Genomic DNA, 24886 nt, shown 5'->3' on the forward strand with positions numbered 1-24886 from the left:
AATTGAATATACACCATCCTTTTTTGCAACTTCTTTCTTTAGCAATTTCTTTATAATAGATTTAAAGTACTACTAATGACAAATAATTTTGATGGGTTTTTGAAATGTTTCAGTTGAAGTGAACACTGATACATTAGTATGTCAAATTGAGGGCATATTCACGCTATGCGTATAGGAACTTTTGCTCAAAGCAGCAATGCAGGCAAGATTTGTACGTGTACTGCAGAACCGCATAAGCCGTTTTCAGAACAAAGTATCCAGCTTATCCGCAGGAACTGGACAGACTTACTCGCGTTCAATGCAGAGTTGCAATTAACCTGTCAGGTTGTAGTAATAAAACAACATACATAAGAATTGTAATTGATGACAGAGAGAAACTTCAACCCTGCTAACATCTGCAATGCATTCTTTGCTTGCTGTATACATAAGATTGGACAGACGTAAACTACAAAATGGTTCCAGCTCTGGTGCAACAGTAGAACATGTTAACTAAAATACAACGGAAATCACGCAAGTGAGGCAGCAGATATTACGATACCATTGATGCCTGCCGTCGCACTCACTTCAGAGATCGAAACTCTCCTAGTCTCCTTCCGAACTCGAAGATCTACAAATTTGTCATAGGTCCAGCACAAACTGGACAATTTCCAACCCAATGTCGCGGAATACACTAATGGCTGAGCCTTGATGTGCAAAAACATCAAAGATAGGCTCACATAAAACTATATGCCAAAGGATGGTGGATGGAAGAAAATATATCCAGCTTATCCTTGTTAATGCCCTGGAAACAATTGAGCTAAAGACAATCCATCGCCAACTTCAATTATAAAGAAGCTTCTTAAGTCTGCTCAATGCTTCACTAGCTGTTTTATTTGATGGTTCATAAACAAGAGCTTGCCTAAAATCTGCACACCATACAAGCATACACGCAATCATGTATCAGGATCACAGAATTCGGAAAGTCTGTGAAGATGACAATGATGATTAGTTATCCCATCTACGATTTACGTCTTGCGCCAATTCACCAACAAATGTTGCAGGTATACGTTTATTCCCTACTCAGCCACTAATTACCTTTGAACAAACCTTCAAGTACCGCCGACACCTCGCGGGCAACAAAAACTGAACCTTCCAACTTAGAAAATTTGAAAGTGGTGGCCCGTATCCAACACACATACTAATCTCCCTCTAGCAACTTTTAACCAAAAAAACACTGTTTTTAACCACCTGCTGTACAAAAGAAGTCGCACAAACACAACCTCACGTTGAAAGGATTTCTACATCGCACCACCCTCTGATTAAGAAATACCTCTTTTAGGATACATACCTTATTCCAATAATTCGCTAAATACTCTTAATTGTGTAGATAACCTTATAACACTTTGACTATACTACACATTGTATACTGGAGATTCAAAAACTAACATAGTGATAAGAGAGTAACACACTTCAAACTTCGATTTCTTTGGTTTCAAAAACAGGAACAGATATAGGGCTTCCCAACCGTGAGGACAAGATGTATTGCAGGACATGACCAGAGCACCGTAGGAAGCAAGATATTCAAACTAGAGAAAGGACCCGGCCACAAGCACATGGAAGAGCAGTAGCAGGAGGCAAACGCTTGTGACCTTCGTCAGCTTCATTGTAGTATCCCATAGATTCACGAGCAGTGCCTCTCCTCAAATATGCTTTCACGCTCTGCAAGTACACCCTTCATCAATTAGCTTTGAAACATTGATTAATCAAGCATTGCACCTGCACAACTAAAACACACGTTGATACCGTCCATCTGCATTTACTTCTCAACGTCTGCTTTGATTCAGAAAGACAACGCTAACTCACGTTCTTATCAAGAATTAGCGCCTTGGTACAATCAGCTTCAGCCTCTGAATAACTGCAAATTCACAGAGTTTTTGTCATCTCCTGGAGTGTCTTCAAAACAAACACAAACTTGCCAGAAAACAAGTGAAACTCATCTAACAAATCCATTGTTTCTAATCAGAGTAAGTTGTCATATCTCTCAACTTGATACAAACAATACATGAAACCTACCTACGAAGCTGGAGATAAGCCATAGCACGATTATTGTAGTATGTTGGGTTATTTCCACGAATACGTATAGCATCAGTATAATGACTGATGGCATTCTTGAAGTCATTCCTCTTGAATGCTGCGTTGCCCTGCAATCATGAACATGATATAAGCTGTGAATATGTTACAAAACACGATCTGAATAGGATGTTCGAGAAGAGTTCAGAACCTCATGCTTAATTGTCTGCTATAAATAGATGACAGAAGATACTAATCATCGTCAATAAATTTTTCCGTGCATTAAAACGGGACAAGTTGATCAAATATGCACTGTTTCAACATATCAGTAGGCTTCAATCAGTATGCTTAAATGTGGTAGATTTTAAACACATAAAGCGAGTTTAGGATTCCCACCTTTTCCTTCGCCAATTCAGCAGCATCAAAGTGACCGTTACTCAAACTAGCCCGCTGGTTAGCATCAGCTTTGTCTTCCACCTGTACTGTTGCATACAAAGCTAGTAATGTATCAAGTAGGAACCGGTCAGAACCCTGTCTTGCAAGAAGGGATACTGCCATGGGCACGTCGTCATGTTCTCCTGCTGGCATCGTGACCTGCATCGGTTTTTGTTTAAGTCCATAAAACAGGGCCATCTCACGCAAAAGCAGGAAGAAACATCATACTGCTTCCACACTTGTAACTTCCTGAACTTGGGAGAACAATAGAATAAGTGTGCCCGTATTTGAGTTATAGAAAACAATACCCAGTAAAGGTTTAGATTGCAGCAACCTAGCCAGTTCTGACGAACTGACGATAAGATGAGGGTACCTGACAGCAACCTGACATGCCTGCTATACATATCAAATCCATAGCCCTGTTTCGGAATTCCTCAAGCGACTCTGGTTTGGTGTTTAGTTTGGGAGGTATATCTGGAACGGTGGGCAACACCAGAAGCATGTCATCCTGCAATAGTAATAACGAAGTCAACCTCCAATAAGATACACGAACTTACCCAACCATCATAAAAGTGCAATTGGACGAAAAAAGGTTTAGCTTTTTGCTCGTCAAACTTGCAACGTGAGATTCCTCCCTACATTTCTGCAACTGCACATTACCTTCAGGAGATCATTGATAGCATAGCGAGCCTCATCCTTGATCCTCTGTAGAAGAGGCAAAAGATGAGAGGTTGTCTCAAGCGCAGCTTTCGTTCTGGCAGCTGTAGCAGGTCCTAGGTTAGGATTTGCGGTGGTCAACCATCCTTCATGATTTACCTTAAACTCCCATCTGTGAATGGAAGAAGACAGAGTTATGCGACTAAATACACTATACATAAAAGGTTTAGGTTTAGGGTTTAGAGTTTTCGTTGTGTACATATTACTTGCAAAAGAAAAAAAAGACCACACAATTGACTTAGATAACCCTGCTACACACAAATGTGACAAAACGTGGGCCTTGCTGGAAATCAACAAAGCTACCACACTACTTTTAATCAGATGGCTGTAACGATGAAATATCCACCTCTGAATCATCTGCATGGCAGTACGAAGTAAAGATATTGCTCCCATATCTGAACCGATCTCCTTCTGCAGAACCTTCAGACTAGGTACAGCGCTTGCCACATAATCTCCGAGATTTATGTGTTGCAATGCTTTTCCTGTAAAACCCAAAGAACAAAGTTATCATAAAAAATCTACGAAACAACTGAACTGACAGCAATGTGGAAAAAAAATTGCAGTGAACAAGTAAGGAAGAACCGACAAGGCACTATGAAAAGAAAACAACCACTGGTAGCAAAGATAAGACATGGCCAAACACATACGTCCAAAAAGCTTCTGTATCGATCTGATAACTGCACCAACAGATGCTTCATTAGGAATTAATGAAAGTTCGAAGCAATCATCAGCGATAAGAAACCGTTGGGGTTTTCTCACATCCGTGTAAGACAGTTGGAGCAAAATGTGGCCTACTTGCCGTAAGATTGTTGGATCTTTTGCAAAACAACCTGCAAAATACAATTCTCCGTCACGTAGTGAAATTGAAGAAATCTAGTGCGAGTGAAAAATATTACAGACACAAACTGACGAGAGGTAGCATACCGAATGCAGAGAAATAAAAACTGGCCTAGAGAAAATAGGAGCGCATTTATGAAATTGTCAAAGAGAACCACTCAACCCATCACACGGTCCCGAATAAATCGAAGAGGTAACAGAGTGTTTACCAACAGTATCAAAACTTTGTGCCATGGGGATAACTCCAATCACTGGAACAGCTCCATGCGAAGGCCGAAAACCCAAGATTCCACAAAAGGCCGCTGGTACTCGCACACTACCAGCAGTATCCGTACCTAAAAATCCCGAGAGAGCGTAAAATTGAGACAAATTACACGCGATCAAGCGTTTTTCTCGGAACAAAAACATCAATTGCTCCTCTTATCCGCAGGATTCGGAACTGGGTAGCTGTGAACTTCAATTACAGATTCCAGGATAAACATACCAAGTGAAAAATCCACTAAATCGGCAGCTACAGCCACTCCTGAACCACTTGACGACCCTCCTGGAACACGGGTTGGTGCTGCAGGATTGACTGGTGTTCCATAGTGCTTATTATCTCCAATGATACTGTAAAATTCCACATCCCTTTCATTTAATATTCTGAGCTACATGCTCTTAATGCAAGCCTTTTAATCACACTCCTCTGCGAGAAAACCTCATTTAAAGTTTCCTACTAGAACTAAATTACATTATTTCTAAAAGAGGCAGGGAGATCTACCTGTAAGCAAGCTCATCCATATGAAGTTTGCCAACGCATGTCGCACCTGAATCCACAAGGTACTTTACCGCTAGAGCGGTACGAGTGGCAGGTTCATGTGTTGCTGCCCAATCTGGGTTACCAAAACCTGTAACAAATCCTTCCACATCGAATCTGTTCTTCAACACACCAAAAGCCCCAGGGCGAGATTAAAGGCTGATTTCTAACAGACGTATTTGACAATCACTAAGAAAGTTACAGAGAGGTGTAAGGAATGCATGACCCTGGATGCCAACTACTAGTTATGATACTTTAAGAAGCTTGAGCAGCTTTCAGCCAACAGAACAATCGGATTATAATGATGATGATGGACCAAAATCCTTCCAAAGCTGATTCGACGTACTAGGTTGCCTAGGACTGTAATCTAGAAATTTTGCCATGTGAAGACAAATATAAACCAAGGGAACCTAACACACCTAATTGTCGCAATGGTCCTTTCAACAATAGAGTCCCATGAGTACAACAATCCGAAATGGCTTGAGAATATTTTAATTTTAAGAGATCAAAATTTCACAGCTTTAACTGTATTCGACTGAGTTCTTCCATCTGCTCTCTTCCAGTACTACGTAACAATGAACTATAATCAAGCCAATTAACGACTGAATCATCCGAGTTAGATTTTCAAAATTTGTCGAGCATCGTAGTTTCTTAAGGATCAAGGTCCCCAAGCATCGTAAGTTTATTGGGTTGACTGCCACAAAAAAGAGTTTGAGAAAACATACAAGATGCCCTCAAAACCACGAGCCATGCCGAATTAGGCGAGATAAGAACAAAATTCAAGGAGGGTGTGAAACTAGATTCAAATGAAGCCCCCCGGATATGATTTGACATAAAATCAATAACGAGAGAATCTTCAGAGTGCAGTGAAGCTATAAACTAGAAAATCTACGATTCTTTAGACAGCGGAGAGAAGGAACGACAGGAGATTTTTAATTCTTAAGCACTGATGTTTCCTATCGAGAGACCAATGAGTAGCATAACTGCTCGTGACGAGAACTACTGCATTTCAACCACAGAGCCATCCCACAAAAGACAGGGTCGATACTTACATATCTTTGACAGCAAATGTGAGTCCAGAAAGAGGTTGTGGAGCGCTTGAAGGTGATGTGGCGGGCGGCAGCTCGAAGTATTCTATGAAGGCACCATTATCCCTCTTAACTGCTAGTCTTAACGCGCGCCGCAGGACAAAAAACCCAGCTAATCCAAGTCCTATCAAAATCCCGAAAGACCTTGCTATAATCTTATTGTCGTTCGGCATCTTTCCTCAGCCGCTATGAAGGAAGTTCAAGAGAACCCAAACCGCTCCGGAAGGGTAACAATAGAGAATACTCAAAGATAATGACAGATCCTGAATGGACACCTACACTCTTACTATACTCCTTCCCAGCTCACAAAGCCTCCAATTCTAAAGAAACCTTCCGAAAAAATGGCCTGATGATTCACATTCTAGAATCCAGTGGGTCACGAGAGAATAATTTGATGTCGTATATACGAGACGGCGAACTGCAAAATGTCATCTGACAATCGTCCGCATGAGAAAAATCACCAACAAGCAATGAAGTCGATGGTCAGTTTTCGGAAGGACTAGCTTAAAAAACTCCTCGCTTCGTCACGACTCTACATTCCTACCCGTTCAACACAAAATACACCCACGCCAACGAACTCGATACCCAAGCTCTACTCCAAAACGCACAGGGCCTCTGTACAAAAAATACAATGCCCAGGCCGCGTATCTATTCAGCCTACTCCTCAACGGAACCGATGCAAAACACTACCTACTGCACCGTGGCAACAAAACCCCTATAAAAATCGACAATGCCTGTAAACCCGAGAAACTGCCACGATTAATTTCGCTGTTCACAGCCAAACTCCTGAACATTCCTTCTCCGACGAGCGAATAGCCAACACACCGATAGCAGAGCCTTGAACCCCCAAATCCCAATGCAGCGCTCAAATTACGAGGAATCTCAACTCTCTTCTACAGCGAACACAACGCACTCCTGCTTGAGTTGCGACGAACCCAAGCTGACGAACAAACGAGCTTTCGCGCAGAACAGAACAGAACAATGTAGAGCAGAGCAAAAGCAAAAGGCAGAGAGAGGTAGGGGAGACGAATGGGAAACGACGATGAAGACACAGGATTAGGGTTTGCAAAGAGGAGCACCCGTGGGGGGGGGGGGTCTGGATAGCGTCGTTCGTCGTCGCATGATCTCTGAGGCGCCGCCTATTGGTCGGGGCTCCGCGGGAGTAGGCCCCGCTTGAGTCCTAGCTGGCATGGCCCCTTGTGCCGAATTATCTATATGCCTCGGTGGAGGGGGAGGGGTGAAGATCACACATATAAGACTCCCCCCCCCACTATATTTGGTCCCCCTTTGAGATAACGAAACGAATTTTAACACTACAATATATATATATATATATATATATATATATATATAATGGGATACAAATCTATTTGGAGGTTTTGTATTGGAGTAGATGTACTTTGTCAGCAATATTTTTTGTAGTTTTTTAATGTTTTTTTCATTTCAAAAGTATGAGGTGGGTTCACGTTCGGATTAATTAAGTTTGTCACTGAGGTATTTTTTTGAATTAATCAATTATAACGAAGTTTCTGTTTAGTGTGTATATGTGTACGAGTGTGCACAGACATAAATGTAATTTTGGTACATTTGGCTTTGTTGTGATAATGAATATTTTCTAAAACTCGAAGATGTAGAGTTGTCACACAAAATGATATTGTTAGCGATCAACTTGGATCATGAAGTTTGTACTTGTTTTGAGGTTTGCAGCATTTTCTATTTGAGGTAGTATGTCTTTAAATGCATGATGTTCTTTGTAAACTTTATAACATATTGAAGATACAGCAATACTTGCAATAAAAGTTTTAAACACTTAAATTTTACAATAATTATATATGTATATATATATATATATATATATATATATATACAGTGCATCAGTATTTTGAAAAACAATGCATAAACATTACAATTTTGATTTATTTTTATTCATATAATATTTTGAGTCAATAAAAAAATTAAATATAACCAATCTTTGCCTTAAAGGATAAATAATGTTCCAAATATCATTTTTTAATTATTTTAAATTTAAAAAGTATCTTATTAACTTTAATAACATTAATTCGTTTCCTACAAAAAATTAACACTTAGCAAGACTTTTAAAAGTTGTTAAGCCAAGAAAATAAATCATTTATGTTTCTATTTATCATAACCATTAAAGAGGTACTGTGTTATATATATATATATATATATATATATATACATATATGGATGTATGAATAGGCCTGATGCTATCTTCAATATAGTTTTAAAATTTGGTATCATTTTGACAAAATACTTAACATCTACATGGCATTTTGCATGAAAACCTTTAGATCTTATAAGCTTTTAAAAGAAATCATACCACAATATTTGACTTGTATAAATACGAAATATATTATTTAATCAACCAGAAGTTATAAAGCCCAGTACGATTGAATAACCATCCATTTATGTTAAACGAGAAAATTTCATAAAATTAAAATTAACATTATTTCCTTACATATATATGATATATTTATAGAACTAAAAGATCAATTTTCAATATTGATAATTTACTTATACTATTGGGTCCTAACTCTAACTTAGAAATATATTTATTAATCCAAGTTATGGTTTTATAAGTCATAAAATTTTATGCGTAGAAGATTTTAAAATCTTGAATATGCTTTTCTGAGAAATTATTTGTGGAAGCTCGACTTGCATAATCATCAGAATCAAAAACTCAAATATCATCTCTTTTTCATTCAATGGTTAAAATATTTTATTTTATTCTAGTGTAATCATTGTAACATATTTTTGGCATTGTTTATTTTTGAAATGATTACAATGGCATGTGAAGTTTCTATTTTACCATATTTTCTTGTGTAATATGTAAATATGTAACTTAAGATTAGAACAATGGTGTCTTCAATTCTATGACTTAAACTATGTAAAAATGATTGCTTGTTGGTAGTAATGAATGTGTAGTAATTATCACATTCCAAGGTCAAATGTTATGGATGTATCTTAAAGCTAGAGTGATTTAATAGTAGATGCTGTAATGTCAATAATACTAAATTAACTTTTCATCTCTTTTGAATGCATGATGCAAAATTATAGTATATTGTAAATGATAAGTGATTGGAAACAATTGATGTGATTTTATGCCATAAAATTATTTTATTTCTAAAAATTATACACTTAATATTTTTAGAGATTAAATATTTATTTCACTTTTTGAACTTATTTTCATTTTTAAGGTGCATTTATTTTCGTTCAAATTATGTTGTATATTAAATATTAAAATATTAAATACTAAAATTGAATATAAGGTAATGTAGTTTTTCATTTAATTTGATTTCATTTAATCTGGAGTTCAAATCTTACAAAAGCTTTTAATGTAAAGAGGAATATTTTATGCAAAGATGGCTTATATCCATAAAGATACTTTTTAAGATCTTAATTTCCAAAGAATAGATGTAAATATATTTAAAGCCAAGATTGACCAATCTCAAATTATTGCCTTTGTTTTTTTTGTCTAACATAGTTATTTTTAAGACAATTTTTATAAGTTTTAGATAACCAATTGCTTGATACTTATTATTTTTGAGATATTATCTAAATTAATTAAAAGATAGGTTTTTATTTTAATAGAGAATTCTTAATTGAGAGGCCACACAAGTTTTTTTTAATTTGAATGTGTTGAAATAATAGAAGAATAATTTGTCTTCTTTAATTCTTTTGTATTGAGTGGAAGTTGGAAGACTACTAAAGATAATTTTTTACTCTTAAAAGTATATAAATCAATCCAATCTTTAGATTTAGGTATAACTCTATTTATTTTAATTACATTCTATTATATTTTAAAAAATAATAATATAGAAATATATATATATATATATATATATATATATATATATAATAAATATCCAAATTGAATTTGCATTTATATTTGGCTTTGCTTAAGAGCATTAGTTATAAAGAAGCTTTAAACAAATCTTTTATTCTTTGAAGACTGTTTAGGTGTAAAGTTGCAACTTCTTAAGAATTTAGATGAGAGTCTATATAAGTAGAAAATTTGCATCCTTATATAAAAAATCTGTTTTATACTATATTAAAGAAAGAAAAATAATTAGGACACAAATACAAATTGTATTTATGCATACACTTTGCCAATTCTTTTTACAAATTTTAAAACCAAGACATTGTTTGTGTTTTTGGAATAACAACTAGATAAAATTTGGAAGCTATTTTCTTGGTGGAATAGATTTGGCATTCATCATTTGAATCTAAGAATTTTTTTTATTATTAGTGTATTGTGGTTTTTGGGCCTTTACAATCCATTTCATGAAAAGAGCTTTAATGGCATCTCATAAGTCAATCAAACCAAGGCCGACTTTATTTTAAGCATTGCCAATAATTTTGATTACATTAAACAAAAGTAATCTCAAATGAAATCTCTAAAAAAATTTATTTTCTAAATTTCTTTTAAAAATATAACTCAAGAAGTAAGAAAATAGTATAGAAATAATAGTTAGATGCTATTGACAATTATAACTTTGTGTACCACACCTATTTTAATAAATCACTTATAGTCTAATTTACATATCGTTTGTTAATAAAAAATTGATCAATGTTACATGTATGTAAAAATAAGTCAAATAGAGTTCCTAGTAACTTATTAATATTATTAGAGGATATCCATGCCCATCCAAGTCATTAGTCTACATATATCTATTTATTTTTTGTACTTCTATTTAAGTGCTGATTTTGATTAATTAGTTTCTAGACTTGAGACCAAATTAAATTTATTAAGTATTTTTATTAATCTATATATTATTCTTGTATTCTTTTGAAGTGATGATTGAATCACTTGCATATTGATCAATAATTTCTTCATTATTATTCTACAAGATAATAATATTCTGAAGCTTATTTTGTTTATATATCTCTTAAATGGCAATATTCAAGACCTCATAAATAAAGATGAAGAAATAGGAAGCAAGGGATCATCCTTGTCTTATTCTTTATTTAATTAGAAAATATTTTATAAATAAACCATTAATTCCAATTGAAGCACTTGTGATATAAAATTTATTTTAATCATATAAAAAACTGTAAATTGAATCTAGATTTTTCTATAGCTTGAAAAGAGAAATTCTAAGAAACTTTGTTATTAAATATTAAGAAGTAGAAGAGATTCATTAGAAGATTTAATCCAAACTATTTTTTTTTATGTAACTAGTATATTATACAAAATATATTGTAAAAAAATTAAGTTGTTCGGTTTAGAAAAATTACTTCTATTATAATATCTTGAGTTTATTTATTTATTTATTTTTAACTATAGAAAAAAATTATATGTGTTATTTGATAGAGTAATAAATTTCTAGTAAGGCGATATAAATTTCAATAATATTTTAAAAAAGTTGATTGTTTGCAATTGCTTGATAAATTATTGTACTACTATCTTTTCTAATGATATGCTAATTTAAAAAAAATATATTCAATTTCAACTCTATTCAATCTAAGAATCTCATTTTTTTGCCAATTCTCTTATAAATTCTTTTAGTTTATTGAAATCAAGAAGAACAAAAAGTTCTTTAATTATATTTTTTATGATCTCATAAAGAATGAGATTTAAAAAAATAAAATAAGAGGCATCTATTACTTTTAGAAATATTTGTTAATTTTTAAAAAAATAAATGAAGAAATTTTAAAAATATCTTTTATTTCTTGTAGCTCTTTTTGAATTGTTCCTTAATGGTTTTTTAGTTTTTTAATAATAGAACTTTAATGATGTAACTTGATTACTTTAAAAAAAATCTTTAGCATCACTATCTCCAAATTGTCTTTATCAAATCTTAGCATAAAGGTTTTTACCTTCTTGTTTCTAGTCTTTGAGTTAGATAAGTTGAATTTAATCTTTTTAAAACTAGTTTTTAAAGTGATATTTTAAGGGCTCACTTAAAGATGCAAGTGGGTTTGTTTTAAATGACCTTTAAGTTTTAAAAGATGTTATGATCTTAAAAGTGATTTTTTTCTAGAAAATGATTTACAAAATTGTATAAAGTTTTTTATTCTATTAATAAGAGAATATTAATGCAAATATTGCAACCAAAATTTTAATACTTATTAAAAGAATTTAAGATCGTTGAATTAAAAAAAATAAAAATATGTTGATTTTTTAAATCAGATTTTTTTGAGCTAAAACTTAAATTAAAGTATGACATAATTATATAGTAAATTACCTCCTTTTATTTGATAGCTTTGAAAGTTTTTTTTGTAATAAGATTGTACTTATATAAAACTTGTCTAATTTAATAAGAACACAAATTTATTTTTCTATTTATTTTGCAAGAGAATTTTTAGAATCCAATATAACAAAAGAATGGTCTTTAAAAGATTCTACCTATTTTTCTCATCTTAAGATATAAGTCTAATTTAGAAAGATGATTTATTATGTGAATTATTAACCAAATTTAATCATTATCCAAAATATATGGAATATTAGTTGGTAACATATTTGCTAAAATTAGACTGTATTTGGCTCATATATGTTAGATTCATATATGTTTACAATGTCTATGAAACCTCTTAGAATGATTCTAAAAGACTTTATTATCTATAAGAGACTCCACATTGTTGACCAAATATTTGATTTCATGAGAAATAAGGATGTAAATTTCACTTGTTCCAATGCTATTTGGATTATTTATATAAGAGTTGGTAACTTCTCAAATGAAAAAAATTATGAATAAATAAAGATTATTATCCAATTCTTGAATTTTTATACCACATGGTTTATACTCTTAAATTATAAAGATACTAAATTTAAGTAAGATATTTTGAAAATATCTTTAAATATTAAGTACTTTAAGTAGATAGTTTAGTCTATTAAATATAAGAAATAATTTTCAGCTTTATGAACAATTTGAGGCAGAATCTTATATTTTATTTTCATTTAATAGCTGATGACTTTGGAATCTTATATGTTCTCAAACTACTACTACAAATAATTTCTCTTAATTATTTTTTATTCTAAAAGAGTCTACAAAAAGATCTGTAAAATACCTTAATTTATTAATATCCAACAATAATTCAAAAGAGATATCATTTAAATAAAAAGAGAAGTTATAATGAAGATTTGTTTGTTTATACACTCTTATTGTATTTGAATAAAGAGTTTCATCTCTCATCTATGTAAGATTAATACTCTTTAATTCTAATATTTTTAATCAAATCATAAGATATATATATTTTTTTTCTTCATGAGATTAAATTTTAAATCCTCATTAATTTTCAAAAGAAAGAATAAGTTTGTAGAAGAGAGAGTATAATGAAGGGTGTTTAAAGAAAACATGCAAATTCTTGATTCTAGTGATTCTTGTACTATCACTTCTATTAATTGTTTTGCTTGCTCTTCTTGTTTTTTATGCACAAAAAAAATATAAGCCACCCATATTGATATCTATATATTTGATAAGCATCAAGATGTGTTGATTTTCTTTGTAGATATCTTTGTAGGCCACTTGTTTAAATAATAATGTATCTATTAGATAGATAGATACAACTAACTTTGAATCATTTATAATTTTTGGAGGTTAATATCATCCCTTTTCTAAGTTTATTACTAGTATTAAAATTTAATATCTTTTTTCTCATATTTGATTTTATTTTAGGAGGTTATTTATTTATTATTTTCTTTTTTCCTTGTATCTTTCTGAGCTTGCCAGAGATGTTAGAGACCAATATTTGAAATCTTGCTTTGATAGCAATCTATCAAATAATGGACTAATAAGCTAATATAGAGTGCAAGATTTGATTGTTTAATAGAATATCTAATAAACTTAAGCAATATGTTCTACCAAGCTTTAATTTTTTGTTTGTTTGTTTGTTTGTTTGTTTGTTTGTTTTTTTTTTTTGTTTTTTTTTGTTTTTTTTTCTAATCTAATTCTATTGTTAATTTGTGCTTGTTTAATTCGTAAGGCCTCTCTAAATATTTATGTTATCTCTTATTACTATTAAAAGATAATTATTTCTTCTAATCTAAATATTATTTTATTGGAAGTTATTGGCAATTTTTCATCTATAAGTATGTAATCAAGATCTAGAACACTTGCCAATATGTTGATTTAAATCATCTTCTCTTAATGTAGTACTTGAAAATTGTATAAGTTTTTTTATATGATTTTCTTAAAAAAAATCAATGTTATCTTCTAACATGAATGAATTCCTTGAATGGGTTTTTTTTGTCACTAAGGTAGAATTTGCTATGTTTTTTTAATACATAGATTTTGCAAAAAAGAGTCTTCAAAATTTTTTATTGATATTGTTTAAATTTCATATAAACTATATTTTTTTGTAATGTTTGAATTCTATATATATATATATATATATATATATATATATATATATGTTGGTATTAAATCTATTAAGATTTCCATTATAATAAGTAATTAATACCATATTTGTTTTAAAGTTTCAAAGTTTTTTTATAAAATAAACCTATTTGTGTTAGTACAATTAATACGAGTGAAATTTAATAAGATTATATAGAACACATCTTGTATATATTGTATTCCATCTATCAAATTAATAGGACTAATAAATTATACTACAAGTTCTTGTTAACATTTAGAATAGAATGTCTTTTATTTGACCTTAGGCTTTACCAAATTAGAGCAATCTTTGATGCAATGATTTCTTTCTAATTAGAATCAATAATATATATATATATATATATATGTATTTAGATAGCCAATATATAATTTTTTTTTAGTATTAATCACATGGTTTTTTTAATCTTAATTTCAAATTCTCAACCGACTTTAAAATCTAAAAGTATGAAAAATTATTGTTTTTATTGTCCAACTTATAATTTAATATATATCCTTTTGTTGCAACTTACAAGGCAATAGAAATAAACTCTTTAAACACTCCTTTTAAAGCAATTAATTTTTTTTTTTTTTTTTTAAACCAAAGTATGCATAATATTTTGGATTTTGAATAGCTTATGGATCAAAGTTTGAATCTTATAATTAAAATATGTAAAATCCAATGTTGGATCTATAAAGTAACTAAAATAAAATATAATGAGTGACTTTATTAAAGAAATATTTTAAATATGAATAATTGAAATCATTGTTTTTACTTAGAAAAAAGTAGTGTCTTACAAGTAATTTAAGATATTTGCTTTAGGCATTAAGGTTGCTGTCATTTGGTTTGCGACCCACAAAACATAAAGTTATCATACTTCAACATGATTTATCAACTTCTTTTTATATGAAATCTTAGTTTGTAATTATTTTTAAAGTTTTAATATATAAGAATATAATTATATATTTTTTTATTAAATATAGATATAAGAGATTCATATGATATATATTAGGCTGGATGAAATTGACTAATTTGATGATGTATATTTAATGTCACGGACATACATATTTATCTAGATTAAAGGAATTAAATAGAAGTAATTAGAAGTAAATAGATTTGATAATATTTGGTAGGAAAGCTATTTAGAAACTTTATATTTTATTCACCATTAAACTGATACAAAATTATTATCAAAATATTAAGCATGTATTACTTTCTTTTTCATTTCTATAATAGTTAATTTAATATTATTTTAATTATATTATTTTTATAGAATATATGGTATATGATTGCTTTTTATAATACATCTATATAATTTTTTAAAACATCAAATTTCTTAGACAAGATTCCACATCTCTTTTTTTGTTTAGTGTTTTTTTTTTTTTTCTTTTGTTGAAAGAAATTTTAGTTAATATAGTATATGGTTTTTTAGATAAAATAAGTTATTACAATAGGAAATTAATTAGAAGTTATTTTTACTTATACATGTATAAAAAACTTTTTTCTTATTTTGATTTGTTTCTTCTTGCATATAATTATGTTATAACTAAATCTTCTCATTAGATAATTAACTATGAGATTTTTAACATAAATATATTTTAAATTAGTAATATAGCTATTGTATAAACCTAACAAGATTATTAAGAATGTCATTGCTATATCCAATTCTTTCAAAAATTTATTTGTATAAAAAAATGATTTTAAAAAGCACTCATTTTGTTTATGTATATTATAGTTTTTTTAATCTTCTTTTATCTTACATGTGAGAGATTTTTTCTATTTGAAGATAACCTCTAAATAGATTTATTTTGATAGATTTTTAAGAATATTTTAAATTCTCGTACTTTTTTATTCCATAAAATAATAGATTTTTTTTTTTTTTTTTTTTTTTTTTTTTTTTTTTATAATTATTTAAGTTAGAAAAAACTTTATAGAACTCTTTTTTATTCTTCAATTGTGTCAAGTTTTTTAAGATTTTCAAAAAATTCTACTATTCTATTGATATTAATAACTCCATTTTAAACTTTTATTATTGAAGGATGTTCTACAAAATTCCAAAAGATTTTTAATTCATGTTTTTAAAAAAAAAGCTATAATAAATTCAAATGATCACTTTTATAAAACCACAAAAACAAAATTGCATGCTTTCTTAATAAAAAAATTATAGAATATATTTTAGAACTTAGAATAGATTCTTTTAATTGTAAATACTATTGAATAAATTCATTCAATATTTATCACTAAAAAAGAAAACAAATTCTGAAGGTTAAAAATTACCACAAATCTTTAAATTAATTCCTAAGATAAAATTGTATTTTTTTGTTTTAAAATATTCTTTAACACTTTAATAAGTATTTGAAAATATTTGAGAGAGCTGAATTACTTAGAATTTTATTTTTTTAATATTAAAAATTATTTATAAGACAAAAATATTTAATAATTCTAAATTGTAAAAACACTTAGATCTCTTTATAAGAAATAGAAATAATACCAATAGATTCTTTTTTTTATAAAATATATAGTATAAAAAATTATTATTGGTCAATAATTAAAAATATTTTTTTATGAAAATAAAAATTTATTTAAGTGTTTATGATTCTAAGTACATCCAAAATTAAAATTTATTATTTAAAAATTTAACACCAATTATAAAATTCTACTTCTAATACTTAGTACTTCTAGATAAATAAACTAATGTTAAAGTGTCGTATGATGGTGCTCATTAGTTCTTACCTAGATACAAACAATTTTATATAATTTGTGCTTACAATTTTTTTTTTATTATTACTATTAAAGCTACTTCTTTTTAATTAGTCACTATAAGATCTTATGTTCATAATAATATCTTTAAATCTCCTTTTCAAATTCCTAATTATTCCTAATTTTAGCCATCATCTAAATCCTAATTACTACCTATCTTTTGATCACAAATAAATTATTTATAGAGCCACTAAGTCTTGATTAACATAATATTTATATTTATATTTATTTTTAAATATTACCTTCAAAAATTTATTTAAATTTTATTCTAAAATATATTTAAAATCTAATTTAATAATAAATAAATAAATATTTTAATATTATTAATTTATAACTATTAAATATGTATGACTATATTTTTTTTATAGATTATTATATCAATTATGTTTTTTAATTTTATTTTTTTATTTAATAAACTTTCTAATATTAAAAAATAAAAATAATCCCATATAATTTTTAAACAACCAATTTAATCAAATAATTTTCTTATAAAAATTTATTTTTAATATTAAATATAAAAATAATAAAACTAAATTTTATATATAATATTTAATAATATATAATATTAATTATTAAATTAAATTTAAATATTTAAATAGATTTAATAAATATTTAAACTATAGTCATTGTATTTAAATATGACTATAAACTATTAAACTATAGTCATATTTATTATAATATAGTATTATAGTATTACTAAATATGACTAAAGTTTATAATATGACTATAGTTTAAATATTTAAATATGACTATAATTTATTAATATATATTTATTAAATATGGCTATAGTTTATTAATAATAAGTATAATAACTAAATATATAATATTATACAATATAAAATGGTAGTCCTTTATCACTTACATAATCAAATTATATTTACTTTAAATAATAGATTAAAGTAGATAATGTTTTAAAACTATTTGATAAAATCATATAAAAATATAAAATATGATAAAATAATATTTCTTAATAAATATTAAAATTCAAATATTAATTTTATTTATTTATTTATTTTTATTACACTAAGTGATTTAAAAAAAATGATTCAAAAATAATTTAATCTATTTTATTTAATATATAGTTTTATAAATATTATTATTTTTCCATAATAAAAATTATAATATAATCTAAAAATTATATTAAAAAATTACTATATATATATATAATTTAATAAATAAAGTTAGAATAAAAAATTATCAAATTTTAAAAATATTATTTTTTATAATTAGCTTAAATTAGGAATTATTTAAATCAAAATAAGTATATTAGCTAATTAAATAAAAAAAATTAAATTTTAAATATAAAAATTATAAATATAATTGAATTAAATTGATAATAGAAATTAATTTTTTTTAAAATTATTTAGCTAATAATAGTTTAATCGAAAATTGGGAGATCCAAAGGATCACAATTAACTACCTTAGACAAATTTTAAGTTGTTAGAATAGAAACTTAGATTATTTTCAAACTAATCTTAAATTATGAGTCATTTCAGCTTCAATATTATTCTATCTAATATCAAAGCAGAATATCAAACTAGGACTAATAGAATTAAAAATGGAAAGGTTGGCTTGCAACAAAGAAAGATAGCTATTCTATCACCCTATGGTAACAACTACTAGACAAAATAAACAACCTACAAGACATAATATTATTATATTATAGTATAAACTATATATATATATATATACTATGTATAATTTATAGTCATATTTATTATAATATAGTATTATATTATTATTAAATATGACTAAAGTTTATAATTTGACTACAATTTAAATATTTAAATATGACTATAATTTATTAATATATATTTATTAAATATGGCTATATTTTATTAAGAATAAGTATAATAACTAAATATATAGTATTATACAATATAAAATGGTAGTCCTTTATCATAGGTAGTCAAAGAAAATTCTAGCCAAAGAAGATTATTAAGATGTTGTGATGTTAACTGACTTTGGTATTGGCAACAAGTATATACTAAGATCAGGCTAAGTAAGAATTACTTAGAGGAGGTTACTTCTATGTTTAATAATAAATGACTAATAATCTAATAAAGAAGTACTACTTATGCACCACCCATTCCTTTATATGATCTATTATATAGTATCATGTTGTAATACAACTATTGGATGAAAGAAAGAAGAAAGTGTTATTTTGTAGAACTTATTTTAAAATATAGAAGCAAATTATCTTGAAAAAAAGATAATAATTAAGAATTTAATAAAACTAATAAGTACTAATATTTTTTATTTATAAAAATAACTTTTATTTACTTTTTAAGACTATAAATAAGATAAAATAAGATAGATTAATAAAAATAATATTATATTTATCTTTAGGTATAAATAAAGAATTATAATTCTTTGTGGTAAAGAAAATTTCATATAAATTATAATTCTTTATTTATACCTAAAGATAAATATAATATTATTTTAATTAATCTATTTTATTTTATATTATAAAATATTCTTTACCACCCTAAATGATTGTATAATGTATATTTTGTGAGGATAAGCATGCCACTATCAATTGTTAGAATTTACAAAAGTAATAATAGTTCTGTAATCAAACCATGATTCAACTTACTTTGTGAGATGTTAATCAAGTCCAGTCAAAAACTAGGTTTGGCTGAAGCAAGAATCATTTGAATAAATAAAATAGGAATTTTTTTAATTTTCAAAATTTTATGTATAATCAAGAATGTGGATCCAATTTTCAAGGTATTGAACAAAATGAGCAAGGATATTTCTAATATCCATCCATTTAAAAATCAAATTTAGATTCTATAATATCAATTAAATAGTTGAGATTATTTATTTATCCAACTTGGAACAAGCTCAATCGATATATACCAATAAAAACACCTAATATTCCTGATGGAGTTGAAAGAAGACCAGTTCAATTATGTTATTGTATGCAGACGGAACATTATCTTAGTGAATATTCCAATCCAAGAGCTAATAATAAATATGCTCTAATATGTGGAAATTCTAAGCAGTTAGGACATACATATTAGTAGTGCAATGCTTTATTTAATTTTAATAATCAATACCAATAGATTGAGTTGCATAGTAAGATAGAAGATAATAATTGAGGCCCATAAGATTCTCATATATATTAGATAGAATGTGTTCATGTAGTACTTACTAAAGGCCAACAAAAAAGAAAAGATCCAATTCAACAATTAGATACACATGTTGCAAAGGACATCTTTAATCCAATTATGGGAACTCCAGATCCAATATTTGTACCAAAAATAATACTAATAATGGAACTTGGTCCATCTACGTAATCCAATGATATTCTTAGTATCGAGGTATTAGTTCAGCCTAAACTAATACCATTATCTATGAAGTTCCAAATGCCGTCTTATACATTAAAAGATCTTTTTATAGATGGGTATTTTAAAAAAATTTATTCAGCTATTTTACTTTTGAATTTTATAAAAAAGATATATTATCTTAAGGAGTTAAGTTGAAACCCATGAAAAAAAATAGGGCCCTGGGAATCACTACTAATATGGAACCATATAATACTTTAAAAGATTTGGATATAATTTAGCCCTCTATTACAATGAAGCAACTTTTGGCGATAGCATCGAAATGTTGTTTTACATTGAATTCCTTCTTAATAAGATGAAGGTCCCATAATAGAGAAATTCATGAAATTAATTTGAATTCCAATCTGGGAGCACCAACTATTGATTTATCCATCAATGGTGTTCTTATTTTTGGAGTTCAAGTGGATGGTGGCATGTAGAATAAGTAGTTATTTTCAGAATGTAGATACCTAGTGTATAGTATAAACAGGGATAGATAACTGCTGAAAAAGTGGTTCAGCAGGTAGAATGGATGAATAGTCAGGAAAAGTAATTATCATCTGTAGTATAGGAGTTGGTATCTCGGGATAGTATAAAGAGGATGGGAGAGGGGAAGAAAATGCCAGACTGTGAGAGTTGTGAGCCGGGGTAAGCTTGATGCTATCTCTTTTCTTTTGTTTGTTATTTTCTTTGAATAAGAAGATTGAAAGTTTTTGAATATTGTGAAGTGAATTATGGAATGGAAATGTGATTGGTATTATTTGAGAAGAAGAAAGATTGAATGCTGAAATCTAATTGTAGTTCAGCAGAGAGAATGAGTCTGTGTTTGTGTGAAACACTGTAATGTGAATGGCAGTTCTGTGTGAAGAATTCTAGTGATTGGAATGAGAGTAATTGTGTGCTGAAAGCTGTGAGGGCATAGTATTACAGTTGGAGATTATGAAGGTGAATATATTGGTGGAAATAGGAGTTATTGGTATGACTGAATTGTTGTAAGAAAGAGACCAATAAGGTGAAGGAGGAGATTGTAGTTTCCTTGTGTATTCAGATATTGGAAATAGAGACGATACATTCAGGAGGTAATTGATTGTGTGACCCTAACGTGAACGCTTAAGCAACTAGTCATTCCCTGTGTTCGAATCCCCCTATACGGGTTTATGCTGGGAGGTTTCTTCCAGAATAAGTAAAACGAGCAATCACATGGCTCTAGTGTGATTCTAATGAGTGTCAATATAATAGAAGATTTAGACATAAAATAATTATTATTTATGACAATGGTATTGAGAATGGCAGATTATAATCAAGTGAAACCAATAGGTAACTTACGTAATATTGACACTGTAATTGTTGGAATCATATACAAGATTGATTATATAGTTTTTAGATTACAAAGTTCCACATTATCCTATACAATCTTATTGGGTCAGTTGTGACTATATCAAGCCAAACCTAAAAACGATTAGGGTTGTGAAACATTGATTATTAGAAGAAAAAAAAGATAAGATTGTATTACAAATGTACTTAGTTTAATATCATGGAAAATCTCAAATTTTAGGTTCAAAGGCGACATCTAACGATAAGGGTCAATTTGATATGAAATATGATGAAGTTACTAATACAATACAAGTTGGTATCAAGGACATGAATTTCAAAAAAAGAAAATCCTTGATACACTCTTGTATTACTAAAAAGAACTAAAAAGTCACTCCAAAGATAATATAATATTAATTAGAATGGCTATTGCCAAAAACAAGAAAACTAAAAAGTCTTGAAACAAGACTAAAGACTAGAATGGTGTTGATAACAGTGAAGAAGGCTTCATTCTTGCCTCCATATATATTCTTAATTAAGATTTATGTAGTGATATCATATAGGACCTCCAAAACATGTTGACTTGACTAGCCACATGTCTTAACTTGCAAGGCAAGTTATCTATGTATGTGCCACATGATTAGCTTGTTCCACAAGCTACTATACAAAGTTTTTTACTAGCTATCAACACGTGGTTAACTTGTTGGCCAAGTTTCTAACCTACAAACACATCTAAAATCAAAACTGCTATCAAAGTAGAGAGAGTTTGCCTCAAGAAAGCACTGGACTCTTGGCTATCACTAATTGCTCAATCAAACTTTAAAATAAGAAAAGCCCTAAGTTTATATATAAAATTTCTCTTTTTGAAGCAATTAAACTAAATACATATGCCTCAAGTAACCAACAATATCCAAAATATGATAAAATCTTCTAAAACCTTATATATCCTTATGTGGAAATTTTTCAAAACTTCAATACTTCATATCTCTTGATCCGATTGTTCAAACTTATTCAAATTTTACATGACATACTAATGTATTCTTATCAATTTCTACAACAAATTTCAACTGCAAATTTATTGCGGATCTTAAAATATCACCCAAATCCTAAAAATAGCTTCAAATCCTAGTTTTTATACATCTGTGTGTAATTTTCTTTATATCTCACAAATTAAACATCCAAATACCACAAAATTTAGATATGTAGTTTTTTAACACAATTATCTATCTTTTCTAAAAGGTTTGAGCCAAAAATTCTTCCAAAAACTCAAGATATGGCTCCAACTATTATTATGAACAAAATCACTTACTTACTGCCTTTGATTTGAATGCATTGACTTCAACCCTCTATAACTTCTTCATTTGAATTCCAAATTCATTAGAAAATATATAAAAAGTGTGGCTAAAGAAGTGCCCTCTCCAACTCCAATCGCCGATCCTTTGTTGCTCTCCGTAAATGTATGTTATGCTCCAAAAAGTGATAGTAGGTATGAAATTGACACCTTAATTTTGAGTGCCAATAACTCCTTCATAAAAACTCCAAATCATACAAAATTTGTATCCAATCCGTACTCAAAAACCTAAAATTAATGATTCTAGCCTCTTAAGCTCAAATGACTTCGAAAAAGAAACCCTAATCCCTGATAAGACCTCGGGCAGCCTCCTTGGAGTCCATTGGACATGGCCTTCGACCAATAGGAATGAAGATCTCCATTCTTTGCCTTCATCCAACCATGCCTTACTTACATCCCTCCCAATAAGCCTCCTATTAGTTAAGATTTTCTTCTTTAGGCTCTAATCTCATCTCAAGGCTTCATACTAAATATTTAGGCATATAATTTTTTTTATTGCTATAATCAAAAAAGATAAAACTCAAAATAAAGTTTCTTAAATCCACTCTCTTTAAATTAATCTATTAACTATTCTAACACACATCTAGATTTATTAACATATAATATATTTTAACTAATTTTTACATTCTATAAAATTTTATAATATGACACCACATCTATCAAGCTTCTAGGAAGCTTTACTAAAAGACTTTGTAAAATTAATCTATATTTATGTAATTCTACCTAATCATATAAGTAATTATTGAGGTAAATATATATGTCTAGGATATTATCCCCCCTTCTAGGCATGAGTTCCATTAGAAGCAGTCTTCATATGTTGAGGAAGTTGAAGATGCGACAAATTGTATTTGCCACAAACTCTCATCTTTGCTCTCTTTAAAGATAATTGATAGGCTTTCTTAGCCATCAATAGTGTTCCATATCAAGACGAGAAGACCACCCTATTATTTGATTGTTGTTGATGCCTTCGTTGTTGTTGAAGCATTTAGTGATTTTACACTGAGAAGCTATTTCAAAGGTAGAATGTTGTCATTTGAGAAGAGTTAAGGTTGGTGAATGGCGGAGACACTTACAGTAGAGCTTATAGAATAAATGCATTTGATTCAGAAGTGGTTAGACTTGAATTGATATACCATGTACATATCCAAATGGTTATTGTTTGTTGCAATAGGAACGCTTGAAGATATGTTGTTTAATTAGACAGCTTTTATAGCAATTAAAATCCATGCGAAGATGGGAGTCAAGCGAAAGATGAAAAAATTTGTATCTTTGATCTACTCCAATATTATGCACTCCATGATTGCATATACATTGAGTCAAACACCTTTAATAAAAGAAAAAAATATATCCTCCCTAGTCCTTCAATAATATGTTTGGAATTTAATAACATTGACAACTAATCCAAAGGTATTGATGTTAAAATTGGAGAATCAAGTAACTCGTTGGAATGAGAGGCTATACAAATAATTATACCAAGGTGGATTTTAATTTTTTAGACGATTAAAGTAGAGACTAAAGTTCTAGTTTCGATAGACATTAATCAATTAGCGTTTCAATGAGATAGAATATCAGAAGGAGTGAATCTCAAAGAAGTTATATTGGCTCAGATTTCTCAATTATAACTCACGATGAGTAAATTGGATGAAAAAAGAAACTTAAGGTAATAATTGGACGCGAGCAAAAAAGAGATATTGAAGCAAAGCTACCAAATTAAAGAATAAGATTGAATTATTCAAAAAAATATAGAATCCAAGTTGCTATCGGAGAATAAATTTGGAAAAAAATAAAAAACTTGGACAAAAAAAAAAGAATAAACTCAACATCTACTGAAAGGCCAAAGGCAAGAACTATTACAGAATCATAAGACATGGAATTT

The 24886-nt window shown here is 28.7% G+C and overlaps 1 protein-coding gene across 5 annotated transcripts; it reads right to left on the reverse strand.

The window, feature by feature from the left end:
- Positions 1-86: 86 nt before the first annotated feature.
- On the reverse strand, positions 87-6954 carry LOC112295955 (translocon at the outer membrane of chloroplasts 64). Of its 5 annotated transcripts, none has more exons than XR_016498753.1 (14): positions 5887-6954; positions 4799-4951; positions 4523-4647; positions 4248-4373; positions 3849-4031; positions 3548-3683; positions 3145-3313; positions 2858-2992; positions 2446-2643; positions 2053-2180; positions 1843-1894; positions 1629-1698; positions 539-905; positions 87-317 (listed from the first exon to the last, which is right to left on the reverse strand). XR_016498753.1 is itself a non-coding variant. In XM_024547998.3 (13 exons), the coding sequence occupies exons 1-13, from the start codon at positions 6093-6095 to the stop codon at positions 820-822; spliced, it is 1770 nt and encodes a 589-aa protein (XP_024403766.1). In that variant the 5' UTR covers positions 6096-6950; the 3' UTR covers positions 326-819. The 5 variants fall into 5 exon arrangements, 1 of the variants encoding a protein (XP_024403766.1); XR_016498754.1 differs by having other exon boundaries at positions 1075-1698; positions 5887-6950; XR_016498756.1 differs by having other exon boundaries at positions 4799-5528; positions 5887-6918.
- Positions 6955-24886: the final 17932 nt, after the last annotated feature.

Source organism: Physcomitrium patens, chromosome 19, assembly GCF_059467195.1.
Source record: "Physcomitrium patens ecotype Gransden chromosome 19, ASM5946719v1, whole genome shotgun sequence".
Taxonomy (NCBI): domain Eukaryota; kingdom Viridiplantae; phylum Streptophyta; class Bryopsida; order Funariales; family Funariaceae; genus Physcomitrium; species Physcomitrium patens.